The 26,332-nt window shown below is 39.4% G+C and overlaps 2 protein-coding genes across 2 annotated transcripts in view; both read left to right on the forward strand.

Moving 5' to 3' along the window:
- Window positions 1-26,332, forward strand: part of LOC139116701 (uncharacterized) — a 125,722-nt gene that overhangs the window by 81,947 nt on the left and 17,443 nt on the right. The window lies entirely within an intron of this gene.
- Window positions 1-26,332, forward strand: part of LOC139116700 (multiple epidermal growth factor-like domains protein 10) — a 31,940-nt gene that overhangs the window by 3,060 nt on the left and 2,548 nt on the right. The window contains exons 2-11 of the mRNA XM_070679294.1: window positions 36-134; window positions 392-462; window positions 2,318-2,470; window positions 3,221-3,355; window positions 3,988-4,122; window positions 5,369-5,503; window positions 5,653-5,787; window positions 6,136-6,279; window positions 6,804-6,975; window positions 10,780-10,841. Coding sequence (XP_070535395.1) covers window positions 36-134; window positions 392-462; window positions 2,318-2,470; window positions 3,221-3,355; window positions 3,988-4,122; window positions 5,369-5,503; window positions 5,653-5,787; window positions 6,136-6,279; window positions 6,804-6,975; window positions 10,780-10,841 — 1,241 coding nt within the window. The remainder of the gene's footprint in view (window positions 1-35; window positions 135-391; window positions 463-2,317; window positions 2,471-3,220; window positions 3,356-3,987; window positions 4,123-5,368; window positions 5,504-5,652; window positions 5,788-6,135; window positions 6,280-6,803; window positions 6,976-10,779; window positions 10,842-26,332) is intronic.

A 26,332-nucleotide genomic window follows, 5' to 3' on the forward strand; every position in this document is an offset into this window, starting at 1 on the left:
GAGACAAACATGTTTCAGTGCTGTTCATTTTGTAGCAAGAAAATCGCCCTAAGAGAAACAGTCCAACAACTCACTTACCAACTATATTATACGACGTGTGGATTTTTATATTTGGATCACTGTACAGCTACACGGTAAGATCTTTATTCATGGTTTAATTCGTCGAACCTTCATACTAATCAATTGCACGGCACTTCTTATTATCAATTTAAAGACTTGTTACTTCGACATTCAAATGACAACTGGTTAATATATTTTGTTATCGGTATATATTGAACATAATATGAACATGAACACAAGTATGCATCAAGTGCATGGGATGTCATTTTTCATCCTTCATGACATGGCATTCATTCTTTGAAGTTTTGCATTGTTTATCTATGATGTCTAGGGCTTCTTACAAAACTGCGTTTAATATCAGATACCGACAAAGCTATGAAATACAATACATCTACTGTCACGGTAAGTTTTTGTATATATTTGACGTTATCATATAACTTATTGTAATGGCGTTTCACTGTACATTGAAGCCAAACAAGTATTTTATTCTAGGAAGATTATCGAGGAAAACACAAAGAGCTTTTAGAGAATTTCTATCTTTGGCGATATTCTGTCGCTAAACCGAAATGTGACTGTAAAAGTGTTGACTAATGTGGTGACGTAAAACAGTACTGTCTACTGTCATTTTGCACAGGAATATGCATGTATGAGAGTGGGGATTTAGCCGAACAGTTCTGTCCGTTGCCTCTCCGCGAGGTGACTACTGCCGTATGTTGTGATTTCGAACCCGATAGAAAACTAGCCGTGTTTCATGAGAAAAGTGCAACGCCTATGTGTATTATATGTGTTACTTTTTAAATGCTGAACCGGCTTTGTATGGGCATTTAGATTGGGTGCAAAAAATAGTTTACTTGCTTTGGCCTAAATATTGTTATCAGTAAAAGCGGAGTCCAATAACTTTTGATGGCGTTTGGCCCACTGATCTTTGATCTCAAGATATTTTATGTGTGGGGACTGGGAATTCTGAAACGATCTCACTATTTTTATTCAGTTTATTCAACAAAACAGACATCTCACAATCAACATGCTTGTGTTTGAAGACGGTCTAAATCTACAAATTCTACGTGAAATAACCCTGTCAAACTGTATTGTCTTCACTGCGAGGTTTGCATTTTCGTCAATCCGTGAGCTCGCTTGACACGCTTGCAGGAGAGCATACACACACTGGCAGGCACATGATCGCGCTATCGACAGTACGTAACGGGTTTTCTGAGATACTGTTTTCATCGTCGCATTCGAAATTGAGAGATGCATTTGAAAGATGCATTTTATATGAGATGATTACGAACCATATACTCGGCTTTATGTTCAAGATCGTACATTTGACAGTTCTGTATTGTCCTCAACGCTAGGTCTCAGACAATATCTGTGCTGTACGATGTACGATCAAAAGGATAAGTTTGATTCTTTTCTCGTAACGCGTGGATGCTGCGTAGCTAAATTTAGTCGTATTTTAAAACGTATACCGCATTTACAACATACGTTATTGGAGTTCACCGTTCAGACGGTTGGACGTGTTGAAATTTATCCTTATCTGTTTATTATTTTTTCAGTGTTGTTTTTTGTAAGTTCTTGTTCTACTCTTCAAAGCACTGCAAATGCCCTCTTATTGTTCATATCTAGTCTGGACAAGATTTACCTGCCAACAATAAATTTAAAGTAAACATGTACAAGTAGAGCTTGGGCCGATGTGCTGAATACTGGTGTACTTTAATATGCTTAGATTAGATTATAAAAATGCCCGAGGTTAAAAATTAAATTATTTAAATAGTGAAAAAAAATTGCCAATACTACAGCTTCTTGCCCTTTCAAGTTGCAATGATTATCAGTGAATTCAAGCTTTTCCGGGACCGACCCTTCTCATGAAAACTACTTCAAATTGTCCACACCTAAGTCACAGTAAAGATATCTATCTGATCAAGCTCACAGTCAAAGGGTACCGTAACACACTAAACCAAACAGTGTACGAGTGATGCGATGAATGTTTGTCAATGCGACAGGTTGTAGTCGCCCATAGTATTTAATAGTTTTTAATTTTTTGGTACACGTTCAGCAAGACCAAGGGAACATTATAATGTTTAACGTCGACCTTCTCAAATCTTAGTTGTAATAACCCTTTGCCCCACTCAAATTGTAGGCGAAGCATATACAGTATGTGCCTATCAGCACTCTATTGTGCACACTCATACGAACACAAAGTCAGCGAACTTATATTTTGAACAAAGTGACACTGAAACATTCCTTTAATTGCCTGTAGAATGTCCGAAATGGGAATTTGCCGAGAATCTTTGTGAACAGTGTAGGAATTGTCAACCTTGTCGATGTAACAGATTCAACTCTTTATCATGCAACAAAAGAAATGGCCGCTGCACGTGCAAAGACGGATGGCAAGGTGAAAAATGTGACATACGTGAGTATGAAAACTACAATAAGAAAATGTTTCTCACAGCAAATTCAAGACTTTCGCATAAACTTTATCATTTTCTTTTCGATAATCTGAGAATTCAAGCAAAATATACCGCTCAGCTTACCTACCTCATGATTCTCGTTTTTTGAAACACCTTCGCAAACATTAGTTTCCTACATTAACTCATGCGTATGTGTAAACGTGATTTCATTTTAGCACTATCCCTTTGCATTTCTTTTTGATGTGAAGTTTGTCTATCATTTTGTATTTTTTATTTTCGTGGGATAGTTTGTAATCAAATGCAATTTAAGGAAATTGTTTACGGAATATGAAGTATAAGGCTTAGCAAATTTAACGTACTAAATTTGCATTCAAATATTGCCGACGCAAATATGCACGTATTAAGTGTACAAATTTAATCGACAAGTACATCACTAAGGATCGAAATAATGACATTAAGAAAATATGGCTTTATGTTGGGAATCAAAAATATCTCTCCGAAGACTGGATGGTAGTATCCATATTTCGATATGTAAATGCTAAAAACATGGTTGACGGTGCCTTGGAATAAACTAATGATCTGCTAGCTACCAAAGAGAATTCAGAAAAATTTGGGTGATGAGCGTACCCTATCAGTGAATAATTTGTTTGTTTTATTGAAGTCGTAATGTCACATTATCCCGAAACAAATGTTCGTTTTGTTTATACTCTTGCAGCAACATTCATTAACGGTATCACCATAACTACTTTCAGAGTGTGAACAAGGGAGTTATGGAGAACTGTGCGTCAATGAATGCCAGTGTAATATGACTAATACAGTGTCATGTGATCACGTTGACGGCACGTGCAGATGTAAACAGGGATGGTTTGGAACAAAGTGCAATCAAAGTGAGTTATCACATGATTTATCACGTGACAAGTATTGTGGAATAGAACTAACGCTAATCATTATTGAAGCCGACGCTGTTGTACACTTAAAAATTATTGAAACGCTTTCATGATTACAGACAATATCGCAGCAGCTTCCAAGATGACGCGAAAGACAACGTGGCAAAAATTTACGACTGTTCAAGCTTGAAGTTTGCCTTTGTGTAGTAATCGGTTATTTATAGTATTTATCATGTAACTTCGCAGATATTGAAATACGATTCAGTTTAAAAGTGAAATTTTAAAAGCCTCAGACCGCCTTTTTTGTTACGGCAACTTGAGAAAAAAAAGTGTAAATCAAACCATTTTCTCGTTGCTTCAGATATCATTTCTTAGTAAGTAATGTTGGACTTCCATACGCCGATCCATACGTATATGAGTTACATTTTAAATGATGTTAAGCAGTTTTTATGCTTACAAATATCAGATAAGTTGCTCTTATGACGATTAATGATGACGACTTATGTTTGCTTTGTGTTATAGAGATCAAGTAATGAGAGAGTTGACACTAGAAATGATTGTCCATGTGGTTTACACACTAAATGTTGAACAGAGAAGCTACTGATTAATATTTTCCTTATTACCAATCTTAGATCGTGACCAAATTATGGAAGGAGGTGCCTGCAGTAAAGAATGTGCGTGCTATATAGATAATACCCTATCATTTGATTACCATGAAGGTATATGTGTATGTAAACCTGGGTGGATTGGAACAACGTGCAATCAAAGTGAGTTGCACTTGACAAAAAGCAATTCTGAAATGCATGATTGTATTAACTTGTTCAGGGTATGCCCTTAACGCATACTTCTAATTCGAGTGCAGGAAAAAACTTTGCACGAGCACAAACAGAGTTAACAGCATGGGTCCCGGACAAAAAGTGTTGGGCCACTAAAGCATGAGTGTTTTGGGAGACTTTGGAAAGTCAAAGAACAACTAGAGACTGCGTGTTTCTATTCCAACATTAGGGAAAGACTGCATTAACTTGCATGGTACCTGAAACCCGGGTCTTTGCCTGAACAAATCGGGTGACAGAAGACTTTTAATCCCCCCAAGGTGTGAATGTTCCATTGTTGTGTTTATCTTATCCAGCTTGTGCCGTTGTAGGAAAGGCAGTTCTGTGAAATTGATCGTCTGATAACTAAGTAGGGAAGTAGGGTATTCCTAAGTTAATGGAGCTTTCCCGTAATGCAAGCAAACAACACGAAGTTATGACTTTAAACGAGAAAGGAAACACTATTTCGACAAATATATTTTCTCATGTTGTACAGTAAAATCTGTATATATCAGTGGCAGACTGTCATGGATCATTGTCCACAATGATGCGAAAAGCGAGATAGCCAATAGTTACAGCCCTTCAAACTTCAAATTTAGTTTTTGTAATAATCACTAATTGGGATAACCGATCGAGTGGTAACATCAATCTAAACAATGTGCCTCACCAAAGTATCACCCTTGTGTCCCAATGTGACATTGAAAGACAGAGTTGAAGGATTTTGCAGTATTTTTTTTTTATTGTAAAACTTAGCCTGTACTGTCATATTGAAATATGATACTGAGAGTCACAATTTATTTTCTTTGTGGTTGAATATCATTTACTCACAACATTGAATTATCAATTGTACACCTAAACAATTTCTTGTCACTGCAATTATCATTTGTTGGTCATTGTTGTAAAAACTCCGCATATTTGTCAGGCCAGAGTCACAAGGGTTGCCAAGATTGTCTGTAACTTTCTTGCATCAGTTCGTTTATACTGGCTCACTCTTTAAAATAAGCTAGTATGAATTTATCTATGAGCTCATTGATACATAAGTGTTTACCCGATTAATGAGTACTCATTAAGACTTACACATTTTAGTTATGATAAAATCACAGCCGAATGAATTTCAGAAATAATTGCTGGTATTGGTTATTCAAGCAAATAATCAGACTTAAAAGTCGTCTATTGGTATTTTAATTTTAATCACTTTCAGAGTGTGAGCAATGGAACTATGGGGAAAACTGCGTCCGAAAATGCCAATGTAGTATGAATAATACAGTGTCATGTGATCATCATTTCGGCACCTGCAGATGTAAACCAGGATGGATTGGAACAATGTGTGATCAATGTAAGTTATTACGTGACAAGAACCTTTATTTTTCATTAGAAAATTGTATGGGCTGAGGTTCACTGAATCTTTGCTTTCGTTTAGATTTTAATGCTCGGGAGCTAGAACATTATTTTTTGGTATAATGTTCATGTGATCACTACTTTCAGCTTGTGAAAGTTGGTATTTCGGGGACGATTGCTCGAAAAGCTGCTTCTGTGATAAAGAAAACACGTTGTTCTGTTCTCATGACGATGGAATTTGTCACTGTAAGCCTGGCTGGAAGGGCATGGCATGCAAAGAGCGTAAGTCAATAACTTTAATTTCTGGTTTCTGGATGAGTAATGAATATTGTCGTCAATAATCTTGTAGTTCGAACAAAATGTGACACGATTATAAGCGATTTCAGATAAACTGCAGATGCTTGTGCTGAGAACTATTACCTTGTTTTGAAAACATAATTGTAATTGTACCGCTGTGTCCTTGTAACTGAAAGACAGTCTTTGCGACCAGTTCAATATTACTGTGAAAATCATTATGACATCATAGACATAACTAGGAAAGTACCAGGAATCCCGTTATTGAAAACTGAAAGGGTGTCTGAATATTGTAAAGTTCTCGCACGGCTACTTAATATTATATTCTTTGTATAGCTTGTTCTGAGGGATGGTACGGTGACTATTGTGAGGAACGCTGTATTTGCGTAGGAACCACAACAATTCATTGTGATCGACGGAGCGGAAAATGTTACTGTGTTAAAGGATGGGAGGGATCAGACTGCAGTGAATGGGTGCAAGGTATTACATAACCACTTCTTTTATTAGTAAACATTCAGAAAAAATGGTTTTAAAGTGAATTACGTTGGTTAGACGATCAGTTAACTATGCCTCAATAGGGTAAAGAAGCCTTGCGTTCCTTGTACATATATTTAAATCCAATGTTCGCACACGTGCTAAAAATACTTATGGTTTGAGGTTAGAAGTTAATATTTTTAAAATCTAGGAATCGTTAAATTAGTCGTTAACTTAACGCAACGAAACTAACTTTTTGTATTTTTCTCTTTCGCTTAATATGATTGAACTTCAATGGATTCTGTAATAAGTGAAACCCTTATATTATTTTTACAAGTAGGATGTTCATGAATTACTGTTATTCACTCGCAACTCAGCTTACACATTTTGAGCCGTCATGAAGTAAATCGTTTCTATGTATGATATAACAAAACTGCAAATACGCGCTGATGGTGGACTGGTGTTTCTCAATGAGTTACTAAAACATTGAGTCATTTCAGAGACCTTTTTTCAATTGTTTTCAAATAAAGATCGCGAAGGATTTCCAAACGCGACTGAGGGTAAAGCTACTGAAGGCGAGGAAGATGAATCAATAGTGAACACGATTTTGATAACTGGGATTTCCCTCTTGACGTTGTTCTTATCAGTTGCAATCATATCAGTAGTAATAGCAGTTTTTGTTCTGAAGAGATATTGTAAAAGGTACGTATGAATAACAAATTTGGCTTTGTCTGATATCCTGTCAACACAGGACTAATAGTCTAAAACCTGACACACTAACATTACATAATGTCTGTCTTTCACAGTTTTAGTTTTTCTTAATATCGTCTGAATAATTTCGTTGTTATTGCTTGCTTCCAGTCCTTATCGCTTCCATACTGATGTAAAACATTCAGAGAATTAAATACGCTAAATCCGAAGAGATTTGCGTTGTTATCAGTACAAGTCATCGTTGATGACACAGTCCCCGCTTGTCCATTTTGTTATAATCTTTGATGTCTAAGTAGCTGTGGTCTAGGTAGCTGTGGAATGACATTGATGCAACGGGTGCATCAGGCCTGTGACTTGCATTATAAAGTAATCTGAGGAACGTTCAATAAATGACTCATCTCTGCGGTAATGACCACTGAAGGAACTTTTCATTACATCACACATAACGATGCCCTCACTGCATCTAGTGTCATGACGGCACATACTATACACATGGTTTGGTGGAATTTTCGAAATGGTGTGGGATCGGGTATGTTGTTGTAATCAGCCATTTCGGATCATAGAATGAAACAAATTAATGTGCACAAGAATGCAGCCATAGTATTTTATCTTCATATCACGTTTGAACAAAATCAGTCCATCGAGGGACAGTGACCTATGTTTATGTTTTAAAGACATAAAAAAATCACACCGAAATTGAAATCAAATGGCTGTCTATTGACCATATGGATCATAGCACACAATTAGTAGACATGCATATGTATGCCATAGTACTTTATCTTTGTACCAAGTCTCAACAACATTGGTTAAGGAATATTTGCATATGATTAAGCCTCAAAGACATGAAAAAATCCAAAAATGACCATCTGGCAGCGATATTGGAAAAAAATGACAATCTGGCAGCCATATTGGAACATGTCACGAAGTAAATTGACATATATGTATGCCATAGTGCTTGATCTTTGTGCCAAGTTTGGACAAAATGGGTGTAATGACCTTTGAATTACGCTTCAAAGACATGCAAAATTCCAACAAAATGGCAGTTCTGTAGCCATATTGGATCCTATAACAAGGTTAATTGATACATGCATAGTGCTTTGCCTTTGTGCAAAGTTTGAACAAAATCAGTTCAAGGATCGATTTTGAGTTATGGTTCAAAGACATGAAAAAATCGCAAAAAAATGGCCGCCTCACGCCCATATTAGATCGTATAGCAATATAATTTGACATGCATATGTAGGCCATAGTGTTATGCTTTTGTGCCAAGTTTGAACAGAATCGGTTCAAGGATGTTTGAGTTATGGTTCAAAGACATGAAAAAATCGCAAACAAAATGGCCGCCTCGCGGCCATGTTGGATCGTATAGCAAAATAATTTGACATGCACATGTAGGCCATAGTGTTATGCCTTTGTGCCAAGTTTGAACAGAATCGGTTCAAGGATGTCTGAGTTATGGTCCAAAGACATGAAAAATCGCAACAAAATGGCCGCCTCGCGCCCGTATTGGATCGTATCGCGAAATAATTTAATAAGGATATGAAAGCTATAGTGTTATGCCTTTGTGCCAAGTTTGAACAGAATCTGCTCAAGAATGTCTGAGTTATGGTCCAAAGACATGAAAAATCGCAACAAAATGGCCGCCTCGCGACCATATTGGATCGTATCACAAAATAATTGACGTGCATCTGTAGGTCATAGTGCTATGCCTTTGTGCCAAGTTTGAACAGAATCTGCTAAAGGATGTCTGAGTTATGGTCCAAAGACATGAAAAATCGCAACAAAATGGCCGCCTCGCGGCCATATTGGATCGTATCACAAAATGAATCGACGTGCATCTGTAGGTCATAGTGCTATGCCTTTGTGCCAAGTTTGAACGAAATTGGTTTAGTAGTGTCTGAGAAACTGTTGATGACGGACGGACGGACGGACGGACGGACGGACGGACGCACAGACGGGACCCAATCTATAAGTCCCCGCCGGACTTCGTCCGCGGGGACTAAAAAGCCTGATTCAGCCCTAGAATGCCCAATCAATCAAGCAGACTATTAACTTGAAAGGATATGGAAAAGTCTTGAACAGAATCTAAATTGCGTTTACGGTAGATTTCTTGAAAATGGAGGAGGTGAGAAAAGGCTGTACATTCGCTAAATTATCCATAGAATTTGAACTAACAAGGTACGGCACCCATTAATTACGGCACCCAGTCACAGGTGACATCAAAATGGATCGGGATAACACCGAGGCCACTAAAAACGAGATTAGAAAAATACAGAAATACTGAGCAACATATCAAGGCCGAGATCGGACACTTTTGGAATGCAAACGAAAGATAGCATTGAAAACGTGAAAGGAAATGAAAGGATAGGGACAAAATACGATAAAGCCTCCTCGCAAAATAGAGCAAAGCACTGCACCCATGCAGATCCCTGATAAAGAACAAACCGGATATTCAACAAGATGAAAGCAGAAGCAGAGCTGAAAACAGGCATTCTAGATCAAACCTTCTTCACTGTGTGAGGAACGGGTGAAGAGGCACTCGATACATTAATTAAAGAAAACCGAACACGACCAAATTGGCAATTAAATTAAATGTCCGTCTTCTGATTTGTTGTTTGCATCGAATGTCTTTGACACATTCACTGTTCTCTATGTAATTTCATGTTTTATTGATTCAGTCCCTCCCATTCTTCCTCATAAAATGACAAAGGGATGCATCCGAAAGCATTCTATGAATACTCACTTTCTCGTAATGATATTCAGGTATTCGTTTGCATAACGGTATTCCTTTAACCACACCGATGCACTGTTATAAAAGCCGCGTATATTATTGTATTAGTCACTCTGCCCAGGGACGTTTTTGATCTGCTTTCTTATTTTGCGAAAATGATTTTATTATATTTAGATGCACAGGCTGTTTTCCTTTTCGTCAACTGCTTTGTGTGCAAGGAAAATAGAACTAATTTATGTACAACAAAACACTGTTGAATTCACAAGAAGGGCTTTATTGGACCACAGATTCGCTTTATTGGTATAGCTGCAGTGTATTTCAGCATTCCACATACCAGCTACATAACTTTGTCCTTTTGTCCTCGCCTATGTGAGTCTCGTTCTTTACTGTGTTGTGTTTTGTTTATGCGTATAGTTATTTGCTCAACAAACTTTTCTCTTAATTTTGTGTGTTATCTAGTTTATTTAGAAATAAACTTGTCTGTAGATGGCAACGTTTATTTAATCTCTGTCAAATTTATGAAGTAAAATGAAATAAGATAATTATAAAATTATTCACCAAACTTCCCGAATAAACAACAGCATTTTATCAGTCTATCAAATCACCATGCTTAAACCAAGAAGCACTCTTAATATTGGACTCTTCTGACCACTTCATGCTTTAGCAACTTTGACTTATAACATCGATATCTGACATAGTAACTTGTATGATTATACCACAAAGACCAAATGAAAGTTACATTCTTTTAATTTTGGATTGTCATCTCGGTCATTCATATATAACAATTTTTGGAAATTTCATCTCATGCATGTCTATTAATAATAGCGTCAAAGTTGTAGATTCTTTCTGAAGAAAAAAGTCATACTTTCACCACTAAGACGTCGAGAAAAATACAGTGTTGAACAAAATCAGCGATAAAACTACATTTTCGTCTGCCATACAATGTGGAGAAAGCAAAACAACAAATATGACACTATTTGTTCCTTCAAAAGGTCACGTCGAAGTATTTTTTCAACTTCGGTTACACGTTTATTTCCTAAAACGTTAATACGTTTGTATTAATATAGGGGAATGATGGCAAGAGAACCTATTGTCAGCTATGAACTACCAAGCAGGCAAGAAGCGCAAGGTAGGTATGTAACCATAATCAACGTGGTATCGGAAAGGGGGAGCGTCCGAGTAGTAAAGTAAAAGTGGTCAACTGGGATAAAGTAAGAATTTTACACCCATTTTATTCATTTATCTACATGAAGCGAAGGAAAATTTAACCATCCATGTAACTAAAGTGTGACCCTGACCTATATACGAACTCACGCATGCGCAACAGGGGTTGGCGCAGCCTGAACTAAGCGGGGAAATTCCTGCTGAGCATGTTTATACATGTACGGGAAATTCCGTGTGAGTCAACCGGGTCATCAAACTAGCCTATATAAAGGAGCTTTTTTTACCTGGTTGTCAGTCAGTCCGGCCGGTCGCGGAGTCTAGCTGATGTTGAACACGAGAGTTCCTATCGGTGCGAACTAACTTTCATATCCATTCAATCCATAATGTCTTAAATATCTTTCCAGAGGTGGACTAAATCCTTCGTTTTTGTATTTCTAGCGCCTGATGAAATATGTTCTGAATAAGTTCTGACTCCGGAGCCTCCTCGTTCCGAAGGGTTGCGCCTTTTTCTTGTATTTGTGTAAGCAGCTGTTTATATTGCACATAATAATGTTTATATTCTCTCGTCTCTTTGCTACATCCTGTTTTTCTTGTATTACATCAATAACAACACCTGGTTAGGAGTTAAGGCTAACAGTACCGGAACTGTCGGAATTGCTGCTATGACAGCAGAGCTTACAAGAATTCCCTTAGTAATATTAAGAGCCATATCAATTCGACCCATTAATTTATAACTTCGTCGATATGCAGCACTTGTTCTTTCTATGTAATCGGCCAATTGTTCAACGCTTTCAACAACTGAGATGTGCATTTTTTTACTGTATATGTAAGGGATGATAAAAAATAATTGTAGTAATATAGAAAGACAATATGGCAGAAGGAGGAGAAGAAAATATAGCACTCCAGGATATCAATGATGCAAATGTAAATGACGATGGCGATGTTACTGCTGAAACAACTTTTTCCTATGATGATGATACCTTTGCAGAAGCCGGTCCTTCCCAGGCTGGCTCACGCGATAGCCCGCAGGTGGATCCTTCGACTAGACATAGAGTAGAACTTACAAAGCAAGAGGCTGAACGACTCTTAAACAAATATAAGATTACTAATACGGATGCACGAAACGAATTTATTTTAAATTCTAAGATTGAAGGTGGTGAACTTTATTATAAAGAAATCAGAGTTACAACAGATAAAAGAAGTAGATTTTTAGAGAAATCTACGTTAAAAAAGAGGGCAGGAGGTTCTGAATTTATAAATAAAGTATACGGATGGAGTGGAGTCGAAAGCGCAGAGCCCGAATTTGTGGGACGTGCATTGCATTCTAAAGATGTGGAAAATGATAAAATACCAGCTGAGAAGATGACGCCAGAAGACATGGGTGTATACAAAGATGAACTGACAGAGTTACGGCGAGATGCTTCTGGTAATGCAGATAAAATACAAGCTTTTGAAAATAAAATCGAACAATGGAACAATCTAAACCCAGAATATAGAGCTATTAATGATGAATTAAGGATTGCGAATATGCGTCTTGGTGAGCTTAACAATGAAAAAGTTAAAATAAGGCTAGAGAAAAGAGAAGTTGAAAAACAGTTAGAGGAAATTCCTGTAGAACACACCCAAGCAAAAGTAAAAGCTGAAAAACTACTAGCTGAACTCATAACAAGAGAAGCTAAAGTTGACAATCGAATTGAATACGAAAATGGTAAGATCAGTGAGGCACGTGAAAGTCTGGCTACGACTAGGTCTCTTCGTGATGTAATTTCCGATCCAGAATTATCACTGAGACTGAAGCTGACAGAATTATTTAAACGAAATGGTATAACAATCGCTGCAATACTGACTGCCCTTGGAATGGCAATATCAACAATTGCCCTGGCTGTAACTAAAGGAGGGGGAGGAGGAGCGGGAGCAGGGGGAGGAGGAGCAAACGCAGGAGGTTCAGGTCCGCCCAAAGTATATACAAAAGCGAAAGAAATTGTAAAGCAATTTGGTGAATGGTTAAAAACATTGGCCGCAAAAAGTGCTGCTGCAATACCAGGTTTAATCGGTTCCCTCGTCAGTTTTCTATTAAAAACAGCAGGATCGGTTGTCGGATTTGTCGGAGAACAGCTATGGATATTTTTAACTGGTTTAACATTAGTCATTATAAATAAAATTATGTATTAATATGGCATCAACATGTTGGTGAAAAGAATATTGCAAAGTTTCTTTCTAAAAATAAAGACCTGTTTGGTTTCTCTGTCGAATTGGAATGGTGCAAACTCCGGCGGGTAAATCGACATATACTTCGAGCAAATCCAGGTGTCCGACTCAAAGATGATAATCTATATCATAACATTTTAGCTTTCGTGAAGGAATGTCAGAAGACTAACTTCTTTAAGCGACTAGAATTCATAGCTGTATTCCAGGATACTGAGGATGACCAGGAGGCTCATCATCTCCAAGAATATTGGGTTCTTCGATTGATTCGCGACACAGGCAATCGATTTATCTTTCAGTCAGACGGAAATATTTACGTAAAGATGTGATTTTTGAATTTTTCTTCTAAGTTATTATATACACGAAGTGAAACTTAAGATGTGATTAATTTTCTTTTTAACATGTAATTTCTTTTTTTCTTCTACTATATACATTACACGAAAATGGGGTACGATAGAACATTATCACCGACTTTCACCAACCGAATACCGAATGGAACGAAGTCAGAAAGAACTCATCATGTGATTGCTCATAATCCAAGTGAGGCAGATCCAGGCCAGACACTTATCATACGATGTCCGAAGTTAGAAAGCGGAGTACTCTTAGTTCCAGATACTTTCGACCTGGTTTTTGATCTCGAAGTAATGGGAGGTGGAACTACCCGTGTAGTACAAAATGTTGCAAAAAATTTGGTGGAGCGTATGAAACTCACATTTGAGGGCCAGGCACTTTCCGATTTGAGTAAATATAACCTCATTGAATGCTATCGTGATCTCTTCAAACATAAAAAGGAGAGATCGAACATGACACTGTACGGAATTCAGAACGAAAATCTAAGAAAATTGAGAAGTGGCGCGGCCGATGCAGATGCCGACGTCGTGGGCGATAAGTTACTTTTCGACACATATAAAACAAAATATGCTATTCGTCTCACTCATCCCCTCGTGACAGGTCATGGAGTTGCATACCCAAAAGCGTTAGGGAGTCATATCGAATGGGAAATTACGTTGGCACCCGCCCCCCAATTAATTGTCAGTAATAAACTGATTACAACCAATTATAAATTAAAAAACATTCAAATGGAATACGAGACAATTTCTGACCTCGATCTCGCGAGGTCAACTGCTGGTTATTACAACAATGGAAAAAGTTACCTTTACGAGCATATACATTATTTAGAACAATCCCATTCAAAGAATCGGACACGGTTATCAATGAAAATATAAATGTACCACGACGTAGCATTAGAGGTATCGCATACTCTTCACTAAATATCAGAATCAGTCAGAACTGAACAGTGAACTTTTCTTTAACCCCTCCATTGAATCTGTGTCTGTAATGATTGAAGGCATTGCAAATAAAGTGTACGCTCAGAAGATGATACCAAGACAATTTTGGCGAGAGGTGCGACGGTATTTTGCTGAAGATAAAGATTGGTGTGAAATTGATATAGATGAGGCCGATTATTTGAAGAATAAATTCTGTCTGTTTATCGATCTGCGTAGTTTTAAAGATATTGAGTTTCATGGAAATGGTTTAAAAGTATTAAAAGTAATGAACACAAAGGACGGAATTCAACTTGAGATCCTGAAGAAAGATACCGCGTGGGGTGGCGATGACGCTCACAATGATAATATATTTGCCCACATTTATGTTATCAGTGATGCCCTAGTCTCTATTGAAAATAGTAGATTAATGTCTTTACAATTTTAACCATGACCCGTCGTCCGTCCTATCGGCCATGTTTCTGCCAGCCATTCGCCCGTGTCTGGATTGTATAGCTGCACACGTTTTATATCATTTGGCGCCATCATGATTTTACTACGCTTTTCACTACGGATTTCTCCAGCCTTTTCCCGTACAAACTGTGTAAATTGTGCCGGCTCGGGCTCCTTCCCAGTTTCAAATAGATCTTTATAATCTTCAAAGTTCAAATGTTTTCTAACACAAACATCTTTCACCCCTTTATTTTTTTTCGTCTCGGAAACGGGAGTTCGAAAAGCATACACTTTCGAGCGTATGCCGACAAAATCAAGAATAGGTTCACCATTCAACTCATCTTTAAATTTACCTATCACTTTTTTATTAATCTTCGGAAAGTTGGGCCCTATTGCGGAGCTCATCCCACTAGTATCATATATAGACTTCTCACCATTCTTTTCAACATCTTCTCGGACTATATCATTGAAAGTTACGTCCGGGTCCGGGGAGGGTATTGGTACACTGTAAACAAAACTGTCAGTATCCATGTAGGCTAATCGTATTCCAGGGAACTTGACCCGAAAGTAATTGTAATGCGTCTCATACATAAGCAGCTTAGAAAGTTCCAGTACTGCGGCGCCGATGAAAACTGGTTTTACATATCTATGCTCATCCGTTTTCAGTTCCAGTAGGGCACTGTCGCAGGAATCGCCATCCTCTTCGGAAGTTATGAAAGTTATATGTTTCATCTTTGGATTATACTTCTGAATCTTTTTACGGCCACTATCCGTACTACTGTGGCCCGAAACAAATTTAAGTCTCTGTACTTTCGAACATCTTCTATTGTCTTACCGAACATTGCATTATTCATCAGCTTATAGAAATTCTTTCAAAATCTGTCCTCCCCTTTGTCCTCATTTTAGTGTTAAAGTCAATATATTTCGCGAGACATGGAGCTTCATCGAAAGCAAGCACCCGATGAATATTTTTCAATCTCATTCCCATCCGAAGATAGAATTCCAAAACTTGTAGTGTAAGACATATCTCTCTCTATCCATCACACTTGTAATCAGTCGACCGCCCTGCCTCGGAAATTCATAGTGATGCGGTGCTAATGGCAAATCGCTGTGTTCTAGATGTAATTCGGGGGGATATTCTAAGTCTACTTCTAGAAAACTTGGTGGAAAGGTGGGACATGGTTCCACCCCTCCGGCTCCGCCCCCGCTCCGCCCCCTTCTTTCCATTCTATCTTCATCCAATGAAGTCCGCCCGTAGGCATTGCCTGACTCATTGCCCAGCCGTAGAGATTGTTTGCATCGAGATATTTTATTTCGGTCACCGGCTTCTCTGGATCGTAATTCCCGCCAGCTCCGCGGGGGCCAGCATAAGCCGGATGATTTGTCTGTAAATAATGAATATTACACTGGCTGATACCGCCTCGAATCCCCCTCTGTACGAAAGTCATCTGCTCAGCATCTTGAATGAGCCAAATTATTACCCGTGTAAAGTAACATAGCATCCCATGTCAAGCCGGGCGCTGACATATAGTGGGCTGGATCTAACTTGTACGCTTCTAAACATGTGTCACGGAAATTTTCGAATATATTTGCAAGAAGTAGAACATCCGTCTCACAATAGAATTCCATATAATCTTTAATCGTCTTACATCCAACTTCGTCCCATACCTTCAATGCATGCTCATAATCAGATTCTGAAATCCCCTCTTCCGTCAATTCGCTATAAAATTTGCCCCTCGGTGGTAGCTCCTCTTCTTCCAATCGCTCTGGAGAATCTAAATATTCATACGGAAAGAAACCTTTCGCTCTTTGAATGTCCGGGTACGAAAGTGGCACTGCCGCCCATCCGTGGTCCGGCACAGTTTTTGCCAACTTCGCCAATGACCCAGACATCAACTGAGCACTATCCATAAACTTTATAGAAAAGTGGCGTCTCTTTATCTCCATCTCCCCATCGACAACAATTGAGGCGTGAAAAATAAATGTTTTCGAGAGACCCATAATTCCACCATTGCCCGTCTTAGCTATGATTTTAGGCTCTGGTCCCCCTCCGACGTCGATTTCATGTAACTTTTCAAAATAAAAGAACCATCGTATCCCTTGAGGTTGTGAAGTAGATAGGAATGGTTCTCAACGGACGGCACTTTTCACAATAAAAAGTATCATCACCGTCTAGGTATCCTGCCGGCTCTCCACATGCAATACAGACTGGATTGCCGTAATTAGAAGGATCTTTCATTGGTTTTATTTTCAAATAATACGATTTCGAATAATTCTCAGCCCGTTCTTTCATATCCTTTAGAAAGTCTGTAACACAGGAGAGACCTGTGAATGTTCTTTTACCATAAACAGTGGGTCGGCCCGGGCCCGTTCCACCATAACATACGAAAGACAAATTGGAATGTGTCGGCCGGTCCCCTTCTCAATAATTGCCTCAGTATCTGCATAGACGACGTAGGGGGCGGGGACCTTCTTCCGATGTCCTTCGAATTGACACACTTCCTTAGGAAAAACTGGCTGGGCGTCGTCTGTTCCACAGTATACCTGATGTTTTTCTAATTCTTCTGTTGACTTAAAACCTCTTTTACAAACCGGGCAAATACACTTCCGTCTGCGCTCATTCTTTCGATTAGTACGAGAATTACGAAGGCGATTTAACGCAGTAATTGGTATGAAGTGGCACCTTCGGGCTTCGCCAACTATCAGTAAGATATTGCTATTTGATTCCTATCACCTTCGGAACGGGCTCCGCCACTATATAACTGAGTTATGTTGGACGGGGGAGCGGGATCGGACTCGTAGATCTGAAATACTTGAAGTTTGATGCCTGGATTTTGCTGCTCGAAGCGCCTGAATACAGTCAGATCGGAGGGCGTGGGCGTGGGAATACCTTCCCAACAGTAGTCAGCCATAAATGGAGCGTACGTATTCCATTTTCTCCTTACCTGACCCATTTCTTTTCACGAAACTCGGGGTCGGCCAACTTTAAACTTGCTACGATGCGTATTGAAAACAGTTCTCGCTGCCCGAAGGTAGCACCAGATCGCTAACACAATGCTTATTTTTTAACCATCTGGGAAGTTGGACTGCGCCAGCCCCAGCCCCGAGTAAAACTTCTACTAGAATTACTTCAAAATTAAGTATCTCCTCGAGAACGAGACCAGAACCCTCAACATTTTCAATTGTATCAAGCATACGATCGTAGCGATCTATTAATTGTTGCCCCACATCCGATCCCGATCCTCTTACATCTTTTGTGTATGTATCATTTAATTTAACATACAATGAACGCGATTGTGTATTACCAGTTTTCGGATCCGATAATTTGACTTCCATTTCGGTATAAACAGAGTACATCTTTCCGGCCCCTTTGACCATACCTTCAATATCCACCAGCTCCCCGATATCCTTGACTCGCTTGACTTCAGGAAATTCTTTTGTAAAACTGCTCCCTTGAATGCTGTATGTAATCGACGGGCCATAATAATCTTTATGATATATACTATCCTAAAAATTTTTAAAATGAAAAAATAATTATTCTATGATAGGTCATCAAAATCCACTATAATATTTTTGGCAGCATTTATTTGTTTATATATCTCACCTAATCTTTCTAAGTCGACTAGTTCTTCCGCATCTTGAATTTCTGGTTTATTAGGCGCAGCACAAAATATTAATCTCTCAACAGTGAAGAAAGAGCACGCTTACTTAAGCGCGGTTTAAATGCTAAGAATTCTATCTTACTACCTTTTCGGATATTACGAGGTACAATAGCAGGATTTTCTCGGACTGGTAGTAACGGACTCACTGTTTTAAAACCGCAGTCAATTTCTTGAACCATATCAATACATGTAGCGAAATCGGAAGTGTTTCCTCCTCTTTTAAACCGAAATTTAAAATACGCAACTGGCTGAGACCCCTCGCTCCCTCGCTTCTGATACACTTTAGATGGATTGTAAAATCTGCAGGTCGTTCCGATAGGATTCCCTCGGTGACGGTTCCGATAGTATTCTTGGAGTGAGCGGCCAGGCTTGCAGCATAACTTTTAGCAGTAGATGCATCGAAACTTTCACCTAGGGTACGGAATACTATTAAATCAGTAAACTTTTGAAGACTCGGTTGCCAACTGACACACACCCCATCGCATGTAGCAGGATCTCTAGAACCGTACTTAGGTCCGATGTTGAAAACTACTTCTAGCTCACTGTCTATGTATATGAAAGGATCTACATATTCACCAAATACTAATTTGCCTCCATCATCAATTTTGATGTTTTCTCCGGTTTCAAGTATTTTTTTGCATCTGAAATAGAAAGGATTGTCATTGTCTTATCGTATATATCTTAATAAAAAAAATTTAAAAAAAATTTCTATGATATAGTATCCCAAAATGTCATACATATTCATAAATGGACCAACTGGAAGTGGTAAGAGTTACGATGCAATAAATTTGGCGGAGGGACCGGAGGTGTATCACGTACCAGAATTTGACACTAGTTTTTCCAGCAACATTGCCGACTTTTATAATGGGCGTGTCACCCCCGTTTCAATTGCCGATTTTCAGAATCAGTTTATAGAACATACTCTTAGTTTACAATGTCGGGCTGGGAAGGCCTCCCCTTCGGAACGCTACATTATTTGTGACTCTTCCATAATTCAACATCTAACTTTTTCTAGAATCCGGGGCGTTTCCACGGAGTGGGAAGAAAAAAAGATTGTTTCTAGAGCATTTGACCATTTACCCAGTTTCATTATCATATTCAAAGATATGCCTTGGATTATTGCAGACGGAATGTGTTGACTCGAGCCAGGTCGTACGAAATAGCCGCCTTAGAAGAACTAGAAGAGATTCACAATAAGTTCAAACAGACTTTCTTAGAAATTTGCCACGACTACAGACTTCCATGTTTGGTAATTCGGAACGCTCTTACCCCCCTCGTTCTCAAGAATATACTTAATCCAACAATTGATACCGAGACAGTCGGACCAGTAGAATATCCACGAGCTTTTGACTTTGGAATTGCATGGAGCGGCGGCAGCCAGGGATTTTTAATAGACGGTTTCAAGGAGGAGGAACTTGAAAAAGCGTACTTCCCACCTGGTCAAGAACAACTAGAACAACCTCGAGTCTCACTAAAGAACCTACACAAACTTCTTAACGCTTGTGAATCTGTGTGTGCTTATAATGCTTCGTTTGACCTACGAGCACTTGACATTATGAAACCCTACGGTTCTGTAACACCGGACTTTGAAGTTACTTGTCTATGGCTCATGTCAGTTGTGTACATTACTTCAACCAGAACTTATAGATAAAGCTGAAAAAGGGGGACTCGAGAGAACGGACTGTGGTAACATGAGAAGTCGTTTTGAAGATCTTGCAAACTTAATATGTGCCTCCGGAGGAACTGAGGGGCCCCCACCTCATCCACATACGCCGAAAAAGATGCAGTAAGTGAACATTACTTACGACAGTACATGATAAATACTTGGCCAGGTGGGGGTGGAAGCGAGGTGGTAAACTGACACTTTCGGCTTTCAAGAAATTAAGACTTTTTCCATGGTACTTATTGAATAACTTTCGTAAATACTTACGTTAGTACTACGTAGTACTTGACAAGTACCATGGACAGGAACTTACGAAGTACTTACGTAGTACCATGGACAGGAACTTACGAAGTACTTACGTAGTACTAATAACATTTTCCTCCGGCTCCCAACTATTGAAACTTTCTGGATAACCTTTCCATTTTATCAGATAATATTTCTTTCCTCTAATTTTTTTCGTCTTCAAAATTCGTTCTACTCTGTACAGCTCGTCGCGTTCTGAAGGTGCGCTCTGAAGTTCATCGGAGTAGAAAGTGCCAAGTATTTCCTCTCCATTCAGATCTTTTATTTTGTAAACTGGTGGCGTTCCTAGTCCAGCTGCGTACACAACTTTTGAAACCACGAAAATCTCCTCTGTCCAATTTGGTAAATACCCTTTCTTAAAAGTGGTCTTGTATTTTGTAATTCGAACCCGTTCTCCCGGCTTGAATTCAGGGTTGGCTCCCCCGGATGCCAACTCAGGACCGAATAGTGTATAAAATGCCTGCCAATCGTTCTCCTCTGTTACGTCCCTGGGTTTCATTTTGATACTTCCGTGAACGGTGTTATTGTAATTCTCGAGAAGTTGTGGTAGAATGGGGAGCCGGAACGTGTCTGTTATATGTAAAGTATTTCCACATCATCGTCTTGAGGGTCCGATTAAAACGTTCAACGACGCTAGCTTTTTGTCACTGTAGGTGTGAAACCAATGAATGCCTGACTCCTGGAGCCACCCCTGCATTTCTGATTAGTAAATTCCCGCCCCTCATCTGTCTGAAGTTTGTCGGGCCTTCTCCCAGATTTCTTAATCACGTCTTGTAGCGCCTGTAACGTATCATCAGCCGTTTTTGACTGTATTGGCCTGGCCCATGCGTATTTACTGAGCACATCGATTACTGTTAGCATGTATCGAATGTTTCTATTCTCTTTTGCGAATGGGGGAGGGAATTCCACGAGATCCGCTTGCCATTGAGAGTCTATCGATGTTACAAAAACGCGCCGGCCCCTTCGGAACGCGCCACGAGTACGAGGGACCGGTTTATGAAGATTATAAGTTAGCTGAGTTTTTAACCAGTCCTGCACCTCTTTCTTAGTGACGTGGAGTCCGCTGGCCCGTGCTGCGTCATACAATTTTGTACACCTCCAAAACCAGTTTTCGGGTTGTAATATAATTCTCTAAGATGCCTTCGGCTTCCATAATTGCTATATTATACGAAAAATTTTATGTCGTACGGATGCCGTAAATGAAATACTAGTTTACTGAATGGCTTACTTTTCAATTGTCTGACCAGGTCCGTGGCCTCCCGTTCTGACACCTCCATTCCATATTCTTTAATAATAGTCTTGTTATCTGTCTTGCTCGGTGTGTAAAAAAGTACTAACATCTGTATGTTTTCCCTAAATGGTTTACTAATACTAGTATATTGCTGAGTCAGAACCCAGACAGATAGTCCGTCGTGTCTTGCGCTGAAACCAAGTTTGACTAAAACGTCACTGCGCTTCTTCATATCTTTGGACGCAGCGCAGTCGTCGAGTACTATTAAAGTGTTTGTACTGGCCCATTCGTTCCGTACGAAGGCTAGTGTATCATCCACAGCATCGAGTCCGACCGGAAATACAAACACGTTGTCATCGGTGAAAATGAATCTTTTATCATACGTTTTATTGTTCATGAATGTTGGACAAATGAAAACTATATATTCAAATTTCCTAGGTACGGACCGGTGAGGAGATCCATTACATATTCCGTTTTGCCAGAATTTGTCGGTCCAGTAACAATCATGTTGAATGGTACAGTTGCATACATCGGATCTATATATGTACATTAATGTAATGAATATTGCTAAAGATAACAAACCAATTTTACCATATTCATGAATAGGGTCTGCGCCGGTCACTGCTGCTGCCCGTTCCGAAGCGTTCCGAAGGGCCTTCGGGGACCGAGTCGTGTCATTGTGAGGTGACTCTCCGGGCTCGTCCTGCCACTTCACAGGATCTCCCCCCTCCATCTCGTGTACAGCACTTTCTCGAACTTCCGTGTTTATATCACCGTTCACCCCGAAGGACATAGATTCTGTTGCGTATTGCAATTCATTATTATAACCTGAGATTGCCGGGCCCGAAAGAATGACCATCTCAGACGGTAAGAGAAGTAAATTGGGTGAAACTGCCATATCAAGTTTGACACCAGTATTCATTATTGTGTCTTGATATCGCCTATAACTAATTACTTTGTCGGTATTGCGAATTTCATCTTCGAGGAGAACACCGAATTCTTTCGGACTTGCTGTGCACTGCCAGTATCACCCACTATGGTACTACGAATATTTGCTTGTGCGCCGAGTATGCAATATACGTAGGCTTCAAGACTTTCGTTGAGGCGAGCGAGACCGGCCTTTGTTAGTCCCGAGTCTCCCTTCAGAGGAATGAAACTATTGTATTGTCCCTCCGATCCATCATTTCGGAAGAAAAATATAGTGTGGTCTGTCTTTGTCGGGCAGTACATGTTTTTTCTTTCCAAAAATTGTATGTGTATAGAAAACGCCTCCGTCGGCGGAGAGGAAAAAGTCCCGACCGTTGTATATCGCTTTTGGCTGTCTAACGGGCCCACGATTAGTGTAATATTCATATCCATAACCAAGACCTTTATTTTGACCTTTTCGATAACGAAAGTCGGACTTCGTTGGGCTTATATTTCCAAATTCTGTACATAGAAGTTCATATTGGACGAGATTGTACGGATTGTCGCCCGCTTTGAAGGTGGGGTATCGTCTGGAAGTGCAACGCCCATTTCGTGAAGGATCCGACGTATTGTAAAGTATACATGGAAACGACAGAATGATCGTATTTGTGGCGGAAATTTCCTTCGATCAAAGAGATGGGCGAATGATATACCGCAACCAGTAGTGCTGCACCATACGGCGAAATTTAATTGCTGGTCCCAGTATTTCATGTTTGGACCGCCCAGCCAGACATTACTTTCTTTTGCTGTTCTATGAGTGATTACGTTATCTTTAAATATATCCCGTGGATGAAAAGTAAATTTATCTGTCGGCGTTACATATATTTCTAAGTCCATGAGAATAGGTTTTATTCCTCCATTCGGTTTGGAAGGGGGGGTATCAGCATGCTGTACTGTCGGTACGCTCGTCTTATCAATTGAAAAGCAACTGGGAATAAGTCTGTACTCATGATTCGTGTTTCTATATACAGATAGATTTTAATGGAGGAGAATTTTCCATACTTCAGAATCCTGTCGGAATCATTCTAACATTCCAGACCATGTTAATATTATATTTCGGATTCAGGTTTAAACGAATTTTTTATTTTTTACTAAGAATAGATAACATACTGCAAACAATGGAGAATTTAATAAAGTCATCGGCAGCGGCAAATACGCGTTCCGAAGGGTCTTCGGCGCCTTCGGACAATATCGATCCATAATAGAGACGAAAGCGTGAAAAAATACTCTGTGTCATCGCAAGTGGTCAAAGTAAGTTATTTTTTGGTAAGGAGATTTCAGTTGCTGACGTAGAAAAATGGGGAGATGAAACGGTGAATAAAGCATTTAAAGTCTATGAAGCGAAATACAGTTCTCTTATAAGTGATAATATCACTCAAAGTTTCATAGATCTAGGAGCCCGCGCAATAAGTCAGGTAGTTCCAATCGATGACCGAGATAACTATGCCACTGATCTTAAAAAGGATTTTATTTTAAACAGTGAAATAAAACGATTATCAGGACGGATAGCCTACACATGGGGACCCATACTTGCTCTAGTTTCCACCGGTTTAATTACGGGTAAACATTTAGATTTTAAAAAAATCGGGTTTAATATAGTACCTGAAATAAATGGATTCAACTTCGCCGACTCAGCAAACGGAAACGACCCCCACACCACAAACGACGACCTTCCCGACTCCGACACAGCGCAACATAGAGAAAGTTACAATGCCGCCGAAGCATCCAGGGAGAGTTGCTGCAGGGAAGCGACTAGCGGAATGGAACAGGCAAAACAAGGAGAAGAAACGCCAAGCAATGGTGGGGAATGATAGCGATGCGGTAGCGGCAGACCTACCGCCTACAATGAAAGAACAGTGTGATAGCTCACGCTGGTATAATAAATGTTATCTTGTTTTAGGAATTGTGGGAGTTTCATTGACTGCATTAGGGCTATATTGGGGGCGTGCTCGGCATACCCCCTGTCCTCCCCGGAAACCGCCGGGAACCGCTTCAGAACAGAGCCCGTAGCGGCTCCCTCCAGAACAGTTCCGACAGGGGTTCCGAGGGGAGGGGAGGGGGAGGGGGAGGGGGGACCCAGCTCCTCTACATTGTATGAGATGGATTAACTCCCCATATTTTTTATTTTTATTTTTTATTTTATATACTAGTCAGCAATCATGGATATTAAAACAGTTGTAAACACAATGTACGATGGTATTGTAATCGCAGGACTTGCGATGGGATATCTTATGATCTCCAGCAAATTTCTGAAAATAGAGGTTGGCGATCCAAGTCGACCAAATTGACTCGATTGGCAAAATTAGGTGGTGCGACTGCTGCTGCGGTTGCGACAAAAGATCTTCTTGAACAGAAAAATATTATTCCTGCAGAACCTTATACTTCGTAATGGGCACCTTCGGAATAATATTCATCGAACATTTATACTTAGTAATATATACATACAACGTACAACGATGATCATTTGGATTGAAAGCAAAACAGGTGAACCTGTTACTGTTAATTTTTACCCTTGTATTGACACGACACAGTTTACGAAGATAAGACTGCTAGAGTGCGGACTATATAATTCATGGCATAACATAACATCGACGAATAATGTAATAAAATATCAAGAAGGTGACCAACCGAAGAAGACTAAATCAATACGTCCAGGTAACTACAATATCGATACGTTAAACAAAGCAATCGGGTTGAAGCAAAAAATTAATTTTGAAAAACATCTGCCGACAAACCACGTTCTTCTAACTTTGGCTAAAGATGTTAAAGTTTATTTCAATGCTACAGGTAGCTTTGCCAACGTAGTTGGTTTTTCAGATAAACCTGAGGACAACCCAGTTATAAAAAGTACTATTGAGTCCGAAGAAAGTGGATTTCTTAACAGTCACTAAATATATAGTTCATTCAGATGTAGTCGATGTTACTGGAAATTATGTTTCATTTGGCTCCGGAGGATACATACAGGGGAAAGTATCGAACTGTTTACAAATACTTCCCATCCGGGATACGAGAGAAATAAGTGAAAAGGTTACTTACGATTTTAAAAACGGAGCAATTTCTATGCCATTGAGAAAAGGGGGAGATTACATGAATTCAATGCGTATCTGGATAACAGATCAGGATGGAAACATGATCGATTTCAATAACTGGCCAATTAGCTTTTGTATTGAATTATTGTAGTCCCGAAGCGGGCCCTACGGTGCGTTCCGAAGGAACCCTATCGGAAGATAAACCATCCCACGACCAATCCTCCAGCAATATAGATCATTTCATATTTCTTTTGCTCAGGACTGGGTTGATAATAATCTGAGAATTGAACTTCTTTGCCTGACGTAGAGTTGCTTTGCACCGCTTCTGCTTCTTCCAGGATTTCTGCATCTGTATCTCTTAATTCTGCCGCAGCATGCGCGTCCTTTGCCTGATTTTCTCTTTCCCAGTCAGCCTGTAGTAATCTTTTTTCTGACCAGACGTTGCGATCATGTTCAAATTTTTCTAATGCTTTATCATGTCGGACCTTTTCTTCAATAAGAGCGTCACCATTACCAGAAAGCTTTTGTCCGATAATATTTCCTCCTGTGAATGCCGTTGCATTTAATACAGCACCGAGAACTGTCATTCCTATAGCTGAAGCCATGATGGTATTGTATATTACAAGGTATTATTTTAATTTTCACTGTATATAGGTCCCTACGGAGTATGTCTGATCCA

The sequence above is a fragment of the Ptychodera flava genome, chromosome 18, assembly GCF_041260155.1.
Source record: "Ptychodera flava strain L36383 chromosome 18, AS_Pfla_20210202, whole genome shotgun sequence".
Lineage (NCBI taxonomy): Eukaryota > Metazoa > Hemichordata > Enteropneusta > Ptychoderidae > Ptychodera > Ptychodera flava.